General features: G+C 43.1%; 1 protein-coding gene across 4 annotated transcripts in view; it reads right to left on the reverse strand.

The window, feature by feature from the left end:
* The window catches only part of LOC119734286 (ras GTPase-activating protein nGAP-like), a 56,146-nt gene extending 35,239 nt beyond the window's left edge, over positions 1-20,907 (reverse strand). Inside the window, exon 1 of one of the 4 annotated variants that reach the window (XR_005272056.1) lies at positions 11,027-11,487. Coding sequence is in view for 3 of the 4 variants with exons in the window: in XM_038207696.1 (XP_038063624.1) it covers positions 11,027-11,156 (130 nt within the window). In the remaining variant the exon portion in view is untranslated. Of the gene's footprint in view, positions 1-11,026; positions 11,490-20,386 lie in introns of those variants that run through there. The other 3 variants (XM_038207698.1, XM_038207696.1, XM_038207699.1) reach the window with 3 other exon arrangements.
* Between the last annotated feature and the right edge of the window lie 1,552 nt (positions 20,908-22,459).

The following is a 22,459-nucleotide window of genomic DNA, read 5'->3' on the forward strand; positions in this document are numbered from 1 at the left end:
TTTCCCCCTGTTCGCTGTCATCAGGTACTTGAGAAATATGTGATATTGTGACGGAATAGGAATTATGTCACCAACTGTATGTTTTAAATACACTAGCACACTGTGAGTCACCCACACTTTGCATATAAGAAATCCTTGGTTCTGATTGGTCAATTGAGTTTATGCACTGTTGTATGGCAAAGAGAAGTTGCGCACTAGCTTATGGGGCTCAAAGTCTATAAAAGGAGCTGCAGGGCTAGGATTTAGTCAGTTGATTGCTTGATTCTCTGATGATTAGACTAATTGCTAGGGCTCTTGATTATGTGGAATGACATGACGGATGATGATGATTAAAGGCATGACCACCGTACTTGATTACTGTTTCTGTTCACCAATTACTAGTCTGTCTTAGGGTATAGGGTCTACTTAGGACTAAGTCAAGGGCAAAGTCCCAAGGGATACAAGTTGGTCTACCCCCATTCTGACTCCGCCGGCTCCACCCACATTCCGACTCCGCTGACTCCGCCCCCATTCCGACTCCGCCGACTCCGCCCACATTCCGACTCCGCTTATTCCGCCCCATTCCTACTCCACCCACATTCCGACTCCGCCTATTCCACCCCATCCCTACTCCACTTCCATTCCCCTGCTCCATTGCCCTGACTACCAGTCTACTGGCTGATCCGATCAGCCGAGAAGCGGGGATAGCCTGGTGCTGTGGCCCACCACTGCAGGGATAGGACACCATCGGGACGGCACGCTACCAACCAAACCAGCCTGACGCAGGAGAGCTGGCACCACACGTCACATTGGTGGCAGCGGTGGGATCCACCAGGAGAGAAACTTCAGTGGAATTCAGCAGCTGAAGGAAGAAGCCATGCGGAGTGGGAACACAGCTTCAAGGAATGAAGAGACTGTGGCAAACAAGAGATGGACTCCGCAGGAGAGAGGCAGGAAACCACGGGAAGATGAAGCCTGCCACAACTGCGGAGGTTTGGGACATTTTCGAAGGAATTGTCCATCGACTAGAAACCGAGGATGGGTTTCGGGAAACGCCACCGGACCAACCCAGAGGGTCGTGGGGGGGTCGACACAGACAGACCCGAAGAAAGAAAGCGACAGAGAAAGAGCAAAGTAGAAGAGGGAAGGCCACAATTCCTACCAATAGACAGAGGGAATCCAGTACAGACGGTGTACGTCCAAGGACAAATAGGAGACCACCCTATTAATTTCCTAATAGACACCGGTTCCACCGAAACAGTTATTAGTACCACGGAGTTCGAGAGGATAGAAGGAACCAGAAGACCTGACCTGCAGCCTCTGACAGAAACCATTCGCCAGGCCGATGGCACTCCCCTGCCGGTGAAGGGAAGTGCATTCATGAGAGTGAAGATTGGGGGACACTGCGCCAGAGTTGAAGTCATCGTGGGGTCCATTAACCATCAAGGCATTCTGGGGATGAACTTTCTTCTAACGACGGGTAGCATCTTGGATCTAGATCAGCTACAGCTTAGAATAGGCGACCAAACCATTCCATGCAATGGCAACACCTCCGAAGACTCGTTTTCCTGCCGAGTGGTGACGAAGGAGACGGTACAGGTTCCCCCGGGACACGAGGCTGTCCTTACAGGAGTACTGAGGCAAAAAGAAAAACTGAGTGGATGGGGCATCATTGAACCAAGTGACAAGTCTCAGCTAGGGAAAAGGGGATTGGTGGTTGCAAGCACCTTGGTAAGGGCAGCAGCGGGCTTATACCCGGTGAGAGTGTTCAATCCTGGGGACACAGTGGTCACGATTTACAAGGGGACTACAGCGGGTCTGTTGGTACCGATCGATGGCAAGGAGATCAAGACGCAGGTGAGCGGCGGGAGCGTGGCAGGTTTGGAACGGACAAATGGGGAGGTGGAAAATCAACTGCCACGGCATCTAGTGGATTTGTATGCCAGGAGCATAGAGAATTTACCGGAAGAACAGCATGGGCAAGTCAAGAAGCTGTTGATGGACTTTCAAGGCATATTTTCGAAGGGCGACGACGACCTGGGAAAAACTGACCTGGTGAAGCACAAGATTGAGGTGGGCGGAGCACGTCCCAGGCGGCAGCCGCCAAGAAGACTTCCTATCTGGCAAAGGGCTGAGGCTGACATACAGGTACAACAGTTGCTAGAGAGAGGTACCATAGAACCCTCAAGTAGTCCGTGGGCATCACCAGTGGTTCTGGTTACGAAGAAAGACGGATCCACCCGGTTTTGCGTTGATTACCGGGCTCTGAACGAGTGCACACTGAAGGATGCCTACCCCATACCTCGTATAGACGACAGTTTGGACTCCTTGGCGGGGGCTGAATGGTTCTCGACTCTCGACCTGGCTAGCGGCTACTGGCAGGTGGAGCTGGATGAAGATGCAAAGGCAAAGTCAGCTTTCGTGACAAGGGCTGGGCTGTTCCAATGGAACGTCATGCCGTTCGGCCTGTGTAATGCGCCTGCAACCTTCGAAAGGCTAATGGAGAGGGTATTTGCCGGATTGCAGTGGGAAGTGATGCTGTTGTACTTAGACGACATAGTGGTCTTTGCTGGGAGTGTAGAGGAAGAAGTGGAAAGGCTGGGGGAAGTGTTCCGAAGACTCCGGACGGCTGGCCTGAAACTCAAGCCCAAGAAGTGCTGTCTGTTCAAGCAACAAGTGACCTATTTGGGTCACGTCGTGGCGAAAGAAGGAGTCTCCACAGACCCGGAGAAAGTCTCGGCGGTATCCAAGTGGCCAACCCCGAGGTCGGTGAAGGATGTACGGAGCTTTCTAGGGCTGTCCTCTTATTATCGACGGTACATCAAGGGCTTTGCTGACATCGCAAAACCTCTCCACAGAATAACAGAGAAGAACCGGACTTTCATCTGGACGGAGGAATGCGACAGGGCTTTTGCGGAACTCAAGGAAAAGCTAACAACCGCGCCTGTACTGGCATACCCAAAGACGAAGGGTGAGTTCATCATAGACACAGACGCAAGTAACGTCGGAATCGGGGCTGTTCTCTCCCAGAGGCAGGAGGATGGCAGAGAGAGGGTAGTGGCTTATGCCAGCCGTACGTTGAACAAGCCCGAACGCAACTACTGCGTCACGAGACGGGAATTGCTGGCTGTGGTGGTGTATGTGAAACACTTCAAACAGTATCTGTATGGACAGAAGTTTACAATCCGAACCGACCATGGAGCGCTTCGCTGGTTGACAAACTTCCGTAATCCAGAGGGTCAACTGGCAAGATGGTTGGAGGTTCTTAGCGAATACGACTTCACAATCGAGCACAGACCTGGCCGAGTCCACCAGAATGCGGACGCCCTGTCCCGTAAGCCATGTAAGCAGTGCGGTAGGGAGGATGAAATCAGCCGAGCACGAGAACCATCGTCAGGGGAGGATACGTCGGATGACACAAGTAGTGAAGAAGATAGGGGTACAAATGCACTGACACTGCAGTCGAGGTGGACGCTGAAGGAATTGAGGGATATGCAGTTGTCGGATCCTTCCATAGGACCGATAATGCGGGCAGTCGAGAAGGACGAAAGGCCGACCTGGGAGGCCATCTCGATGGAGTCAGCGGCGGTGAAAACCTACTGGGCCCAATGGCAGCAGTTGAAGATACGCAACGGAGTGTTGTCCCGTAGATGGGAAACAGAAAATGGGAAACACAGGCAGTGGCAAGTGGTGTTACCGGCTTCCCTGCAGGGAGACGTCCTCACCGAGCTACATGACAGTAAGACATCAAGACACCAAGGAGTATACAAGACATTGCAGAAAGTCCGCCGGCACTACTACTGGTCCGGTATGTCTGCGGATGCGCGGGCGAAGATACGACGATGCAATATCTGCGCCCAAAGGAAATCCCCAGGCAAGAAAGCTCGGGCACCACTGAAGCAGTACATGGTAGGGGCACCAATGGAGAGGATTGCATTGGATGTGATGGGACCCCTCCCGAGAAGTGAGCGGGGGAACGCATATGTGCTAGTCATTGGCGATCCATTCACGAAATGGATAGAGGCATACGCGCTTCCCGACCAAAAGACTTCCACTATAGCCAGGACTTTGGTGGAAGAATTCGTCTGTAGATACGGCTGCCCCAAAGAAATCCACAGCGACCAGGGAACCAACTTTCAGTCGGCGGTGTTCCGGGAGGTTTGCAAGCTTCTAGAAATCCACCAAACCCGCACCTGCCCCTTTAACCCCAAATCGGATGGGTTTATCGAGAGGTTTAACAAGACTTTGGTGGACATGGTGAGTGTCATGTTGAAACCAGATCAGAAGGACTGGGACGAGCAGTTGTCCTACGCCATGATGGCCTACCGTAGTGCGGCCCAAGACAGTACGTCAGAGTCCCCTTACTTCATGTTGATGGGACGAGAAATAACCCTCCCCCTGGATGCCCTGACGGAAGTACCAGAAGAGGAAGAGGATCCACTGACCACGGACTACGTCCAAAACCTTCGGGAAAAACTAAGTGAAGCCCATGACAAAGCAAGAGAGAACATCAAGGCAAGCCAACAGCGACAGAAGCGGAACTACGATAGGCATGTGGCGGGAAAAGACATCAGAAGTGGCATGTATGTGTGGCTACACAACTCGGCAAGGAAGAAAGGGCTTTCACCCAAGCTGCAGTTCAAGTGGAAGGGCCCCTACCTTGTAACAGATAAGCTGTCTGATGTGACGTTCCGCATCCAAGAAAAGCAAAGATCCAAACCTAAAGTCGTGCATTACGACAAGCTGAAGCTGTACACAGGGCCTTGTCTTGAGGACTGGCGGGTAAAATCCAGATCTTATCTGGAAAGCGAGTCAGCAGAAGAACCAGCAGAATGGCCGACTAGAGAAGTAGAAAAATCCGTCAGCGAGAAGAACGCAAGCAGTGAAGAGGAAAAGCAGGGTGATTCTGGAATCAACCAACCGCCAGATCAGCAAAAAGATGATGGGAAAGTGACGGAATCAAGCCAACTTGTGCAGAATAGATTGGATGTCAATCCAGAAACACCCACAAGAGCATCAAAATCAACGGAAGAATCCACCATCAAACTGCCAAAACAGCAAAGGTATCCGGTCAGACAACGAAGACGCCCAGTTCGACTTAATGACTACGAATAACTTCAAATTACAACGAAAAACACATTGGCCGTGGTGATTAGAAATAATCATCGAACAGCGCCCTCTAGTGACACCAGAGCATTCACTGGTATGGTAACGTTGCACGTAGCGCGCGCGTGCCCGTTGCCATGCCAGCGCCACACGGCGTATAGTGCATGTGGTACAGTTCCCACTTCAGACTTCGTATCCGTACAGTTCACCCGCACGTATTCAGCCTCTCGAGAAAGATTCCGACAACAGTTATTCCGACGACAGCGATTCCGACAACAGTTATTCCGACGACAGCGATTCCGACTACAATTATCCCGACGACAGCAATTCCGACGACAGTTACTTTGCAAGTCATAAGTTGTGACAGCGCAGAGGAGAGCGAGATGCCAGGAGGAAAAGAGAAGGGGAAAGACAAGCAACGGGACCCCCAAGGTCCGTCCCGGCAAGAGCACCGCTGCCCACACCCAGGGTGCGAGACTACGACCACGGTGAGGTCGAACCTCGTCCGACACATGAGAGAGTGTCACCGGGAAGAGTGCAGGTTCCGCTGTGAAGTTTGCGGGGAGCGCTTCACCCGGAGGGATTCCAGGGATCGCCACATCAGCAAAAGCCACCGTGACCGGAAAAGTAGTAAGACCTCGTCAGGATCCTCTCGCCATAGGTCACAGGCCACACATCCGAACCCCCACTCTACCTCTCCACTTCCACCTCTCCCTCCGGAGCCCACAATCGAAATCCAGCCCGCTACTCGACAGGCACCAGAATCGACCACCGAAGTGGAGCCAGCTGCAAGGCCGCATCCACGCACCGGGGGAAAGAGCCTCAAGACACTCATCCGGGCCTACACCGCGGACCCACCGGTAACTGTGGACTCGTCAACGGACAGCGACGAGAGGGATGCCGGGCTTGGTAATCTGGCGAGCCCGGAAACTCCGGCTAACCGCATCGAACTAACGATCGCCACGACGTTCTACCGGAACAACATCGTCTGCCACCAAGAGGAAACCAAGCGGACATTCCACCTACCGTAAGCTGCCAAGCAAGAATGCAATTATGCAAGGCTTATAGGCGTTAAGTTTAACTTATTTATACTAGTTTACAAAAAAAGTTTTAAAAGTTTTGAAGAAATTGTCGTTTGTAAGTTTTATAGTTTTATAAAGTTGTGTTTCTATAAACGATATATTTTCTACTTGTTAAAGATTATTTAGAGAGTTGTATTTTATTGAAAGAGTTGAGGCCTGTTATTGTTTGCGTTTTTATGTTAAAAGTTGAGGACTGTTTTATACAATTGTTTGCATTTTCATGTTAAGAGTTGAGGACTAACTTTATACAGTTGTTTATATTTTTATATTCATGTTAAAAAGTTGAGGACAAAACTGGAGTTAAGTTAAAGTACGGATTATTTGTTAGGAATTTCCAAAATTACGGTTCGGAGAAGTGTGTGGGAATATAAATTTACCTGACTGATTTTGTATACAAAATATTTTCATCTAAGTTATTTAGCTAAAGCCGTTATCAAATTTCTTGTACTGGTTTTCAGGGACTGAAAACTTTGGGAGGGGGGCTATGTGACGGAATAGGAATTATGTCACCAACTGTATGTTTTAAATACACTAGCACACTGTGAGTCACCCACACTTTGCATATAAGAAATCCTTGGTTCTGATTGGTCAATTGAGTTTATGCACTGTTGTATGGCAAAGAGAAGTTGCGCACTAGCTTATGGGGCTCAAAGTCTATAAAAGGAGCTGCAGGGCTAGGATTTAGTCAGTTGATTGCTTGATTCTCTGATGATTAGACTAATTGCTAGGGCTCTTGATTATGTGGAATGACATGACGGATGATGATGATTAAAGGCATGACCACCGTACTTGATTACTGTTTCTGTTCACCAATTACTAGTCTGTCTTAGGGTATAGGGTCTACTTAGGACTAAGTCAAGGGCAAAGTCCCAAGGGATACAAGTTGGTCTACCCCCATTCTGACTCCGCCGGCTCCACCCACATTCCGACTCCGCTGACTCCGCCCCCATTCCGACTCCGCCGACTCCGCCCACATTCCGACTCCGCTTATTCCGCCCCATTCCTACTCCACCCACATTCCGACTCCGCCTATTCCACCCCATCCCTACTCCACTTCCATTCCCCTGCTCCATTGCCCTGACTACCAGTCTACTGGCTGATCCGATCAGCCGAGAAGCGGGGATAGCCTGGTGCTGTGGCCCACCACTGCAGGGATAGGACACCATCGGGACGGCACGCTACCAACCAAACCAGCCTGACGCAGGAGAGCTGGCACCACACGTCACAATATCATTTTGGGCGGAGCTCACGTGTACTGGTGAATATATGCAAGCAATGTACGGTACCGGTATGATAAAGCGACCAGAAATGGGGAGGGGCATAATGATAAAAGGGGGAGGTGCAATGCATTGATTACAAAATGTGTGTTAAATTTGCAGGGAATATGAAATTAATCTGTTTCCCTGCAAAATTTTGTTAAGCCTTTAGGGCAATGATGAAGATGACCGTCGAGTACTGACTGAAACGTTGAGTCAAAAGTCACTCCAAATAAGTACAATCCTGCCTTTGATGCATCTGTATCCCACTGTTGGGGGGGGGGGAGGGGAGGTGGAAATGAAAAGTGGCATTGGACACTTGTTATAAACACCCATTCATTACAACACACATGTACTTGCATGTTAACTGTGGAAACTTGCCTGAAATGAACACTTTAACATTTCTGGTGCATCTCTGAAATTTAAAGAGACGGAATCTCAGATCCAAAGAAGCAGATGGCAGATTATTGGGAGGAAACTACGGAAATACACCAACCCCATTTTGAAATCCTGCCAAAATACACAGCACTTTCCAAGGCCAAAGTGTCAATTTATCAGAAAAAGGAAACTCAAATCACTACAAAAACCCAGCCCCGCACCCCCTCTCCACAAAGACTGCAGCATGAATGCCTAACTTTAACTCCTTAATTGCACTCTGTATGTCCATATCCACTGTTACTGACTTGGAACCGAGTCAAGTTCAAATTTCCTCAACCGGCAAGTAACAAACCAGTCAAATATTTGATTGAACTCAGCAATCCATGAACTCTTTGCAGGGAGTTTCTGCTCAGAACACTTCTCCACTGACCCGAAACTTCCAATTTCCGCTCAGGTTTATATATTTTTTACTCCGACAGCTGTAATGGTGAAAAGAAATTTCACACCCTTTCACATGATTCAGAACATTCGAAGAACTGTCGCCAAGCAGAAAAAAGAAAAAAATGCTCTTCAAACCGCAAAATGTTTGGTTTCAACAAATTTTGTCTCTCTAAAGAAAAAAATGCATGAAGCCAATTCAGTTTAACGTTTGACCAAGTTGCACGTACGGTACAACACAAGTAAGGAACTAAGCATGATGTACAGTCAGCAAAGAATAACACCAACTCCAAACAAAATCTGTGAAATGAAAACAGACAAGCCTGCCGATATTTCCTGCCCAACTGGGAAGAGGGAGAGTGTGATGGAATAAGCCCTCCGGTAAAATCTCCAACTCAAAACTAGGCCAAATCAACAGAAGTACTCCAACAGATTGGTGATGAACAACACAAAGGCCGAGATTGTAGCACAATAAGAGAAAACGAATTAATTCTCCTAAATTTGACAAAATATACAAGACTGAAGGTAACCAGGGAACATCAGGAACCAGTCAAGTGTGTGTGTGTTTGATACCAATGGCTTTGTGCATGAACATAGAGGGCGGTATTGCTTACACACACATATGGTTGCAGACCAGTAAATAGATTGCCATAGACCCTAATGATAAATGCCCCCACTTCAAAAATTCAGGAAAAATACTCACAACTCTCCAAGGTATTCAAGACATACATCAAATTAAAGCTAATTTCATCATCTTTCATTTTCTTTTCAATTTTTTTTGGGGGGGGGGGGGGGTTAACTGATGACTTTCAGGAGAAATTTCCATCCGAAGATGATCACCCCTTAAAATGGTCCTGAAGCCCATCACCATTTTGAAAAACGACGCCTTCACTCCATTGCAAAATAGAGCGCTTTTATGGCTCCAATTTCATCCAAATTGCACAGAACTACAAGCTCACAGTCCTGTGCACGGCTTCCATCCAATTTTTTTTTACAAACCCTTAAGTTCACAGCCCACAATATGCTCAAATGGCGAAAAATTTGAGGGCATGCAAATCATGATTTGGCCGGCGTAGGCAATTTCAGACCGATTTACTGGCCTGCAACCATATGACTCAAGTGAGGACATATGTTAGTCTGAGTCAAGTCATATGTAAAAGGCTCACAGGCAAAGCATACACAACTGATTAAAGATGAATCTGATACAAACTTGAGGTTATCGTGCGCCAAATAACAGTTGCTAAAAAGCATGGACACGAAAAATACCGTATGTGTTGGGTTCTACCGGTGCAAACACGTTTCACATCTGATCAATACAGAAAATGAAAACCTTTCTACTACAGAACAATCTTAACTGACAACTACAGATTCTGAATGAGCCAAGGTCTTGCTAAGCCTGTCTTATACAGCTGTTCTTGCAGCCTCAATTTCCCACGGCATTGAGATTACAATTCTTGATGCTTTCCGCTGACACACAATGACATATCATACAACGCACAAATGAAAGTGCACGACAGTGGCTCGAAAATTAAAATGATATCCCAAGGTTCGAGATAAGCCATTTCAAGGATCCTACTGTCTTGGCTAAGTATCGGCATGGTGCAAGGCATTGTGGGATTGCCAAGGACACGACGACAAAATACCAAACAATGACCCGACGCAAATTCCATCTTATGGATAGTTGCGTTGCGGTACCCGCTGCTATATCAGATTTGAACCAGCCAGCCGACCCCGGTGGTCGCATGGTCGAGTGGTAAGACGTCTGCACTAGTAAACAGGAGGTCGTGGGTTCCAGTCCCACCTACATAGTTTGGAAATTTTTCCTCACAATCACTCGGGGCAGCACTGAGTATACAGTGTTTGTAAAGTATGTCGGTGAAGGGCAATTTAACCCAATATTGAATTTATGCAATATGTTATTTTTATTGCAATATTAAAAACCACGGACTTGTACTTCAATTGTCTATAAACCAGTCAAATACATGCCAGAGATAAATAGCAAAGCTATGCAGCAAAAAGTTCACCTTTGCGCTTCCTTGTCTGTTACTGGTTTTTACTAGTAATCTTCAACCATAACAAAATGCCCATCAAAGGGGATTAACAAGTTACTGGGGATTTAAGCAGCTTAACATTGATTAGCATACAGCAGAAGCCAGCTAGTAATCACAGATAATCGGCTTAAGAAACCAGACAGGCTGCAACCACTGTGTTTTATAGCTGATGCGGGATCATTCATAGACTTGACATCTGCTTCAGAGGAGAAGAAACAATTGACACTGACTGGCTTCTTGTTTTTGACTCTTTTAGTTTTACATTGATCGTTGATGCCAAAATGAAAATTGCGGTTCACCAAAATGTAGACCAAAAACTTCACGGATCATCCTATTCTTTTTGAGAACGTGGACATCTTTTCTCAATTGTTGTGCACAAAAGCTCAGTTGCACTGTATGAAGCGTTATTAATTCACTTGTCAATTGTTCAAGGAATTATCGTTGCATTACTAGAAAAATAGTTATAACGCAAACTTCTCATCATAGAGAATCCCTTGTTATTTCTTTAGCTCTTACAAAGCATGGGATATACATGTATGCTGGTTGACAGCATATGTACACAAAGCATTAGCAGTACTGTTTACCTAAGATTCCCTCATGGTTTTACTTCACTGTTATCACTCACACTTGGTTTACCTCTGCTGGGAATGAATACCTAATAGGATGATACACAGTACACTAGACAAGATAAGGCCAGACACACATGCACAAGATGGTTTCTCCCGAGATCACTTACCCCTCGAGTGACTGAACACCGTCTTATCACATGCTCCATACCCCATGTCTTCCTCTAAAAAGACGTCGTCTTCAAGATCCACCCAGTTTTCCAAGTCTAACTCCTCCCCCAAAGCCAGTCCAAATGACATCCTGACAACGCTATCTGGAGATTTTGTGCGACATCTCTATAAACTAAAACTGTATAGATGTATCATGGGGTTGGAGTTTTTTTGTGACTACCACTGGTTAATCTAACCGGTGGACATTGGAACTCATTATTAATGCAAGCTAGACTAGCCGGGAGCCAGTCGGCTGTGCCAGATGTCGCTGTGCGGTGTGTATCGGCTCCGGGGTTTTCAACAGCAGGTGACAATCGTCTCACCAGTGTTCAGCAGACATTGACTGCCGTACTTCATTAGTTCCTACCCCATGCTCGCTCGCTCCCTCGTTATTATTGCAACACCAGACCTCCTTATGCACTGAGGACCCTCAAGGCATCAACACTAAAGACTGATTACTTACAAAACCTGTTTTCTTTCGCCAACAATTAGAGCTCGGCTCCGTTATTTTAGCTCCCAATTGATCCCATTATTGTCCCGTTCCACAAATTTGCATGATAATACACCAGAGATTGTTGTTGTAACCAGCAGCACCCATACTCCTCTGTCCTTTACTTAACGCTTTGATATTCCAAGCAGAATCAATACAACGATTATCCTTAAACACACAGCAGACAAAAAGCGCAAATATTGAACGATGACGGGCTGGATATTATAGACCTCCCTCCCTGCCTGGGGTCTAGGGGGCACAAAGCGACAGTCTCCATTGCAAATAAAAGAAGTAAGGGATTAACCACAATGGATAGGAGGATTAAGAAAGGGATAAGTGCGCTGGTCAATACTTTCAATCATGGTCAGTGAATGGCCGGACAACAGCCAGGGGTCAATCTGCAATGGTCAAGGATTTGACCGGACAGTAGGCACTTCAAATTTCAAAATCTGAATTTTTGAACCCCCACTGTAAACAAACAAACAAACACAAAATAGAAACCTTATATAAGAAACATAAACACTATCTAATTTGTTCTCATTTATTTTTTACAGAGCAGCTGTGTAATTGTTTTGGGGCTAGAGTATAACCTGTCAGAAAATATTACTTTTGGTGGCCAAAGACATTGGTCTTGAACAAAATTTTGCCGGAAAATAATTTAATTTAATAACTAAATTGTCAATTTTATGGTTTTTTTTTCTTTTCAACGCTCTGGGGAATATCAAAAACAATTTTCCACTGGGATTAAAAAGTTATCCAATAAATATTTACACATTTTTACTGAAACCTTTTAACAATTTTAAAAAAGAAAGTGGGAGTTTTTCCAGGATCTCCAGACATCTAGGGTGGATGCTCAAAAGTTGTCGCTGAAAGGTTTGGGGAAGCCTCCCTCTTCAAGTCAGAAACTAAGATCAGATTTTCTTTCATTTGGTTCACTTCTAAAAATGGACAAATGTCAACGGTCTTATCGCATTTCACGGTTTGTCTTCATCAAACCTCGCTTTCCCCCAGAGCAAAACAACATTCTCCGGAAGACGGCCTTTCTAGATCTCTCGATGAAATCAAGCTTCGGTGAAACTCTAATTGAGCTTAGCCGAGTCTCTCATAAGCATATTCCATGAGATGTTTTTTTTCTGTAGAAACTTTGGTTGGTTGACGGAGGAAATTACATATATCCACAGCGTAGGGAAGCTGGTTTGAGATACAGACCAGCTTTCCTAAAATCCGTCTTTTTCGACAGTTGCTGCGATATCGTTGCATGTGGGGGAGGTACTGATGGAAATTCGACTGACAACTCCAAAATTTTGCCAAACTGAAATTGGCTCCAGTACTGCCTCACAAGCAACAATCTGTTGCCATAGTGATGGCATTTGCCATCTCCAAGGCTTCTCATTGGTCCACTTTAATGAGCCAAACCACCACACTGTGGACTGATTGGTCCTTCCTGAAAGTGAAATCCCTGATTAACCAACCCACAGTGATGTCATGTGATAAGCACCTTGGTGACACTTTCAATTTTGACAAGGTACTAACAACCAAACGCAGAACCAGCGTATCTATCAAAACTAAAGAGGGCTCCCCAAATCTACCATCATCTCGACATCCGTTGAGGGCAGCCCTCGACTTCCACCTCAGGAAACCCGGGGACTTACCCTGGCATGTTCAATATATTCCTGAGCCGATTAACTGGAACCAGTGAACTTGAGGCCCCCTCTACTTCTTGGTAATTTGAACCAGTTTAGGTACGTGCCATGATACAGCAAAGAAACCAGGCCAATTGACGAGGGCAGGAGTCCAGTTCATACAAGGCTGCTCAGAAGAACTGATTAAACTTGAATATTGGGGACACTGTAGACTCAATGTTGTCTGAGGGCTTAGGAGAACAACGTCACCAGCTACGAACTCGGGTGGGACTTGAACCCATGACCTTCTGCTTACTAATGCAGACGTCTTACCACTCAACCAGGAGCTTTCCGTGGTTGGCTGGCTGGATCAAATCTAATGCAGCGCGGCTAGTACTACAACCAATGACTATGATGGACATTTTTTCATTTACATCGCCTTGATGCAAACAAATGTAGCAAATTTAAACAAAAATTGGAACTTCTGTCAGGAAAATGGTGGGTTTTTTTTTTTTTTTTTTTTTGCATATGAACAATGGGGGCCGTCCCCTCAAAACTAGGGCCATGCATTGGAACCGGGTGCCTGAGTACCCGACCATTAATGTCAGGAACCGATTCTAGATTATGGAATCGAGTGCCCTTAACCAAATTACTTAGTTACTTTGCAGACAATGAAAAAAGAAAGGTTTTGAATTCATTTGTGGGGAATTTTCAAAATGAAAACCAGGCCACATGGGAAAACAAAACATATTGCACATTTATGAGGCTCGCGAAAGCTGCAGTTTAAACCGTAAAGCTCAGTGTACACACTTGTATCTTGCTGTATTGATGCGCCGATGCGGTAGTATTATCGTGCAGACCTACCTCAACAGCAACTTCCGAGATTTGAACTTTGGCATGTTTGGCATTGGGTTTCTTCAACGGGTACTCGGGTACCCGTGTTTTTTTTTCAATCGGGTATCCGGTTCCTGTACTACCCGTAAATGCACACCCCTACCCAAACCTACCCAGAGTTCAACTACGGTTCAACCATATTGTAACTCTACCGGTAGCTCAATATTTACTTAGATTTGAAACGGCATTGACATCAGGACACAATTCCAGCACCCGATGTCAACAGTAGAAAGGCAAATATTTTCAGTGGACAATCCTTGTTTAGGAAACCTTGCAATATAGCCTTCCCCTGACAAAGATTGTACAAAACTCTGGGTTTTATTTCTTTGCATAGTCTATCTCAAGACACAATTTGTTAGGCTTAAACTTGTCAGCGTCCTGTTTAGAAAGCTGGCTTCTCATTTTCAAAACTTCATCCCTTGAGAAGATTAGAAAGGCAAGCTTCATTTGTACGTATTTCTTTTGTGCCAATTGTCAAAAGAGCTCTATTCAAAAATGTCCCTGAAATGATTAAAACGTAAATCCCTCAACCAAGACACATTGACAAATGTTTATACTCCTCAGCTGATGCTGAGCGACATGCAGCCATAACACAACATTTCAAAAAATGACAAATTGAATTTAACTAATTGAAGTCCCAGGTTCAAGTGAATGATTTACTTTCACCTTTGGTGATATTGATAAAAATTACAGAAATTAACAACTGAATGAATGCATTTAGGTTACTTTCCAAGATTAACACAATCATGATAAATTAGCAGCAAGTCTTTTAGATTCTGTTCAAGGTGTTTTGCCAGATCTTGGCCTTGCGTTCCATTCCGTAAGCAACAAATCCCCCAAAACAGATCGCTTTCCTCCCCTTCAACTGTTAAGCCTCTAAATACCTCCGCAGTAAAACCCCTTGCTTTGTTTGATTTTCAGGAACCCAGTCCTTTTGAGGTTTTACTTTTTTCAAAGGATGACCTTCGATTTCTCCACCACCTTGCACTTTTATTTATTTTCCGTCTGGAGTTTGTTTTTTTCGGGGTGGAGGGTGTGGTGGCTAAATCCAAAATGCAAACATGCCACTGCGACTCAGCGAAACTAAATACAGTCAAGTCAATACAAAGATGACGCGAGTAGCGAATCAAAGCATTGCCACAAAGCATTGCCACACGATCTCGCAAATTAGCCTCCAACAAATTTCTTTCAATTGATATCCTGCTCCAGTCAGCAACAATGACTTAAATACAATGTCAATTAAAATTCCTAACCGCTTCACATCAACGCCTCTCGATTAAAACTCTTTTGAAAAGAGTTGTTTGGTGTCGAAAGTGCAACTGGTTTTGGGGTAGGTGGGCAGCATTTGAAAAAACAAAATTTGAGAAGCTCAAGTGATATGACTTTATTATGACTTCTTTTCGTCTTCTCTCAATAATGGCTCCCAAATCAGTTTATTATTTCAACATATTTGAATAGTTATTGGTGTAACTTTTATCATAATAAACAGGCTGACCTCCCAACAATGATGTTGTTGTATGCTACATACTCCCCCACCTGCAAAAACATGCGGGAATGTTCCATCGACAGTGTGGTCAACACTGAAGTCTTTGTCACAAAATCGAGAGCGAAAATTCCTTCAGCCTTGGACTTGGCTCAATACAACTTAAAAAAAACCACAGAAAAAAGGGGAAACATAAAGGAGTGCCTTCTGTGAATTTTAGATCTTTTTGAAGGCAAACAAGTGTGGTTTCTGGACTCCTATAGAGATCCTCCTAAGCACGACTGGTGTTACAAAGCAAGCAATGTACTTTCTGGTGATTGCATTTACTGTTAATCACAAGATCTTGACATGTTCCCAGGGTGGTTCAATTAAGTTTGATATTTTTCTGCGACATTCCGAGCTGCCCACCTGCCTGGAGGTGTTATGCAATTACAAGCAACCTGTCTAAGATGAAAAGTGTGGGCCTACTGGTGCCTTCGTAATATTTTATGTTCATGTTCAAGAAAAGGTACATGTATGTGCATTTTTTATGACATGCATGTGAGCTACCGGCAATATAGACAGATTTCATAATTCATATCATTTCAGATTCAACAAAATATTTGGTTGAGCAACGTTTTCAATTGATAAATGTACTTCAATTGTATAAAACTTTAATGTGAGTCAGTGCAAATGACACTTCTTTTTAGTTATAGAATTTTAGAAAAATGTGAGTTTTAAAGGTAAAAAAATAAGATAGGTCTTAGGGCCTCACGTTGGGGTTTAAAAAAATTCAAGCTTCATCTTCTATGGAAATGAAAGGTCAAATAACTTGCACTACTTGTATGCAACATGGTGGTCATCACCCTCTACTGATCTGGAAAAACGAACAAGTAATTTGCATAATGACTAACTGTTAAATTAATTAGAATTACTTAATAGCCTTACGCGTTCATGCTAATTGTTTCCTATTAAACTTAAGAAGGTGAACAAACTTTCCATGCGGTTTGCAAATGCCCAATTTTTTATTAATTTTTTTTTTCCTGGAATGAATACCAGAGCCTAGGTCTGCGCTGATAGTCAATATTAAAAACCCTCATTAACCACAGACACTGTGTGGGTTACCGACGCAGGAAACCGGTTTATGCATATTGTTTGTTCAGCGTGTTTATAGCGTCTCGTTTTCCATGGCCTTTCGCCTGTACTAAATTGCTTAGCATGGATTTATTGATCACAAATTGTCCATTTGTCCTCACGTGGTCTGGGAGATAAACATTCAAGGATGGGTCAGATTAACGGATGTTTCTTTCAAAATATTTCTCTCGACCGTGCAACTTGCTAAATCAGGATAATTTAAGCCACTTTTACTGGAAAATTCCTCAACAACAAAAAACTAACAATATACACTAGAAACTGTGACTAGAAACAATTAAGGCACATTACTTTGAGGAGTTTTACTGGATAACTTTAGAAATTAAAAGTTTATTTCTCAATCAATATTATCTAAGACATCCTATTTCTGAGACAAATTTGAGTATATGGTAATATTACTACATTGTATAGCATTTTTTTTTGGGGGGGGGGTTTAGAATTGAAAATCAAGCTATGAATAAGAGTTCTTGAGGGACAATTTATCCCCGAGTTACAGCAAAAGAAAACGTAGTTTCAGATCAGCCTTGTGAAGCAATTTTTGAAAAGCTCTCTAGAAAATGAGTTGCGATTAGTTGTTTTGGCCATCCAATCACGTTCCAAGTTAATTCAATCATGAATTTCGGAAGCGACCAATGGCATCACTCGTCACCTCCGCGGTCCAAACAGGGTGACAAATACCTGGCCAGACACGCTGACGGACATGGGGTTACATGGACATGACAAGGGGGCTGACCCGGGGGTCACACAGAGGTGTGTTATTTGTGAAAGTACAGACAGGGCGGTACAAATATGCTCATAATTAATGTGGTATGCTCATAAAAGTTGTTTACTGCACTATAAATCTTAAATTTCTCAAAATTGGATGTTAATCCACTGATGAAGTCTTGCGGCTGAGGTCAAGTTCCCTGCTTCATTGCCTACTTTTCAACAGGTATAGGGAAGGGAACCTGTTTAAATGTATGTCTTTACGGTTTAATTGTATAGTTATTTGCGGAAAGTTTGCAGTCTAGCTACATGTAAGTGTGGAAACACTGAGTCATGAACTAAAAATAAATTGATTTAAGGCAAAATGGGGATTTTTCTCGTAGATAAGTGGAAAAAAGGAAACTTTAAATTTGATTTATTGGTGCAGAGGGATCCCAAAAAATATTGACAGTAACAACTAAATGTGGGGAACAGCACTTCAGACCTTTCTTTCACAATGCTTTCATATACTTTTTTTTTAACAAGGCGCAATAAACATTGTGTAGCATTTCCATGGCTTAATTGTAATTATTTATCAGTTTATTTGTTGTTTACTTGTTTACTTATTTTCTTGTTCACTTGTTTTTGTTTGCCTTAAAGTCTACAACCAGGTTAAATTTCTCACTACAAGCCCATTGCAGACTATTGTCCCATTTGAGTACTTCTGTGTACAACCCCACCGCTGCTATCTTTTGGTCTCTGAATGCACCGCGCATTCCCATACCCCACAATGCTTTTTCAAAAAAGATAGTCCAACGTTATCACAGAATACATGTACACAAGACAATTGAGTGATAAGAGCACTGGGCAATGGTCAACCATAGAGCAAGGATCGATGGGTCAACAAGTACTTGCTGAGTGCAGTTTATACAGGTGATATGCAATTGTTGGGGGAATATAACAAGTGGGTATTACAGAGGTTATGTTATTAATCGTTTTGAAATGGTCGTTGATTTGTGCAAGTATTCAAGAACGGTATGCGGGGACTGTGCTGTGAAAATTTGGGCTCGTAATGTTGAATAGTGAGAGGAAACTACAATACTACTCAAAATTGTTGGGAAAAAAATCAAAAACTTTTTGCATTTAATGACTAGTATGTGTAGTTACTTAGCAAGATTACGAGTAATATCTTTGCTGCTGAAGTAAAACTCCTCTGTGAGTTTCTAGCCATGACGGGAGAATTTTCTGAACGCTGCTTACCACAAACATTATTCTTGCATGTGTACGTGTCTGTCTGTCATTCACCAAGAATTTTCACCGACCATTTGAAGATGAAAGATGAGACATCGTAAGTAATCATGCACAGGTCAAACGAAGGGCAGGGCAGGTTCTTAAGGGAAGTTAAGTCACTCTTTGGGTAAAATGTGAACGACGATGTCTTCCATTAATCTGATGGTGGAGCCCAATTCTACTGTCACAGCAATGCACAATGTTCCTATTTCCGATTTTATTTCAGACGGACGTCCACAAATATGAGTCAGATGAGAAGTCTTTGTAATGACAGAGAAATGACATTGCGGTATGGTTGCATATCCGTGACAACAAATAAGAAATGACATCGCGGTACGGATGCGATATCCGTGACAACAAATAAGAAATCAAATTTCTACAGACGAGTAGAGACGCACATGTTTCTTGGGGTTATAGTATGTTCAGTGTAGCCAAACCATCAATCAAATAACAACATGGAAGGAAGGGATAGTTTTTTTTTTTATCCTCATTTCCGCAGCTTCAAAGGTGAGGTCCCAGGACAAAAGCGATAAAACGAACATAGATAATGTGTTCACATAAATGTCAATCCCATGCTGCGCGCATACATTCTTAATCCATTTCCTGAGAATTATGAAGGACAACTCTATTAATTCAAAGCCTTCATACATTTGCTGGTAGTAATGAAAGTGGCATGTGGTTTACCAAAACGATTAGCGAAGAATTTTAAAAGGGTTTGTTTTACTGTACATGTCTCTAAAAGGTACTTTTACAGACATTCCATGCCATTGGGTTTCTTAACTGTATTTGCCTTACACATTTTAATATATATTCAAAATTTTAATACCCAACCACTTTTCACCAAGCAGTCATTTTTCAACAGGCAATTATACGATTTTTTGGTTATGTCCGTGAGAAAAGGGACCGACACAGAAGCAGTCTGTCTTTTTGAATGGTTCCACAAAAAAAATGAGAAAAAATTGCTTCCAACTTCAAAAATAACATTCTGTATTTTTTTCATCATTAAATGATAATCTTCAGATGTCATTTGGTCATTTTAGAACCACATTTCACAAATGTGAACAAATCCTTCTTTAGATAAAAAAAACAATGTTTCCACAGGCTCAATAAACTCTTGAATGCTTCTGACACATCGCCACTGCCATATATTAATTTTTTTAATACCATTTTTCCTGCTAGTTATCAAAATGTTCACATATTAAACAAATGTCGTATCGCTCACAATACTAACCCTGAAATCCAAACAGACACTTAGCTTGAGACAAGCGTCTTCAATTCACTGCAAGTCATCTTCAATTAACCCCAAACAGGATATGCACGGGACAAAAAAACGACCCAACGACTAATGATTTTATAAGAACATTTTGAAAAACCAGCTATTTTCCGCTGCGAAGGACAGACCACATGACCCTAAGGGTAGATGACAGCGCTTGTCTTGATTCCACCGTCCCACCTGTTCGACAGTTGGCATCCAAGGAAACCGCAAATTATTTCCTATTAAGAGATGCCCTCGCCAGAATGGTACAAATACAACCTGTCCGTCCTCATCGCAAAGAGGCACAAATCTCAGAGATGTTCCACTACTGTTGTTTTTGCAAACAATTTTAATAACGTAGGACAAACTAAAGTAACAAAATAACATTTTCAATTCTTGAAATTGTCAGACTGATTAATACTGCCTAAAATGAAGACATTTCTCTATTCACTTTATGTAAGAGATACTCACCTTGTCCTGAATACTCAAGTCCTTCATATCTCGGTTTTGCAAAGCATGACACAACCATCTTGAGAGTTTTCAACTTTCCCATCCTCCGATATCAAACCATGATCAATCCAATTTTCCGTTCGTCAATCAGTTGACACAAGTTCCCCCGAAGACACCTGTCCGTTTATTCTATGACTGCTAAATATTTTGGCCAAGTCAGCCTAGCATGTGTTATCCAACGAGCGCTGTGATTGGGTACTATTTGAGTGTCTGTTTAGTCCTTATTTAACCCGGCGTGACGATCCACGCTTATTAACCTCCGGGTTCACCAATCCATCATCTCAGAAACTTCCCCTTTCTAATATTTGGCACGTCCTGGCATAGACGACAGTAGTGACTCAAAAGTATTAACAATAGACAAGAATGCGATGTCAGTGACGTGCACGGCCGTGCGTTGTGCCCAAGAAGAGCTTACTGGAAAAGCAGAATAAAAGCAATGACGACAGGTGATTTACTGAGCAACTAGAATACACAGCAGAGGCATCGCAGACAGACAATGTAGACAGGTATGCTGCATACAGGTGTAGACCACTCATGGACTGGTCCATTCCACAAAATGGGTAGGATGGTAACCACAGAGGGGTTGAATCTGAAACAAACTCATAGCCACATCTTACATTGCCCACCCTTTTGTACAATGAAACAGGCGATACGCCACTAGCTATACATTAATACCAAAATTAACACAAGATGTAAACTTTCACGCCTGTTACTGGCATGATAATCCTAAAATATGATACTGATATGAAATGATGTAAAGTCAATGGATTGGGCTACTGGCTGAACATACATGTTTACATTGGTTCTGTTAATCTTTATCTGCAAGATAATCGTATGTGCACATCAACAGATGTCAAACATTCAAAAGATAAAAAAAACATACAGAACTGCAGATATATAAAATAAACTCTGCTGGCGCCGGATCTGGTTGACATGGCAACCGGCATTAATTCTACCAATATTTTTCCTTCCAATTGGACAAAATGTCACAATTACCACAAGGTTTTGATTGTTTGAGCCATATTACTGAAGTGTGGATGTTTATATCATTGACTTTGTTTAGTTTTCCATCATTTAGAAAATACAATGCAGCTATTTAGGATAGGTTTATTCAGACCAGAAAACTTTTGGGACCCTCAGGATTTTTTTAAAACGATAACTATTTAATAGGAACTTTATTGTCCAAACCAATTCATACACCCACGTCAATATCTTCTGAAACATTCTGCAGAAAAAAAGCCGAAGGCTAGAAGGTAGTGTAGACTCAACAAATGCAGTCAACTTGAACTTTCACTGTTGAAACATTCTTTTGATAAAAAAAACGTTGACTCCAAAATAACCCCGACAGCAACAATGCAATCGCCACGACAAAACATACCACGGAAAAAAGACTCCCAAAGAGTTAGTCTATCCAAATGCTCTCACGTACATCGTCAAGAATGTTTGAGTGATAGCCCAATTTCCGGTATTATAATCACTAATGTTCACCCCTTTTAAAAAGGTTTCATTCTGTACCCACCTACACATGGAATGTTCCATTTGACCTTCAGGTTCTCTGAGGTCAATCACACAGTTGTTCCAAAGTTTTGATGATTGGCAGGGCATTTCATGACAAGTTTGTAAAGCGGTTGAAACGAATAATGTTGATCGTTGTTATCACAGATACGGGGCATAACAGTCATGTACAACATTTTCTTCCTGTATTCACAGTGAATTGGGTAGACTAGTATTTAGTAAGAAACAAAGATGTCCTGCACAAGTTACATAATGACTATTCATAAATACTGGAGACAGTTTAACCAGGAAAACTCTATGTGACTGACTGATACTATTTAGGAAAACAAGTTGTACATGTATTCCCATTTATAGACCTGTTGAAAAAGTAAGCCAGAACTTTTAAATTAAAAAAAGTTGACCACCAAATTTAGAAAGAAAAAAAAGAGAGGCACACGTGTGCATGGAAAACCTCAAATACAAAATTTCTCCACCAGATCCAGTTTCATTTGCCAATCGTCATGGATATTGTAACAAGCT

Source organism: Patiria miniata, unplaced genomic scaffold (assembly GCF_015706575.1).
Source record: "Patiria miniata isolate m_02_andy unplaced genomic scaffold, ASM1570657v1 HiC_scaffold_27, whole genome shotgun sequence".
Taxonomy (NCBI): domain Eukaryota; kingdom Metazoa; phylum Echinodermata; class Asteroidea; order Valvatida; family Asterinidae; genus Patiria; species Patiria miniata.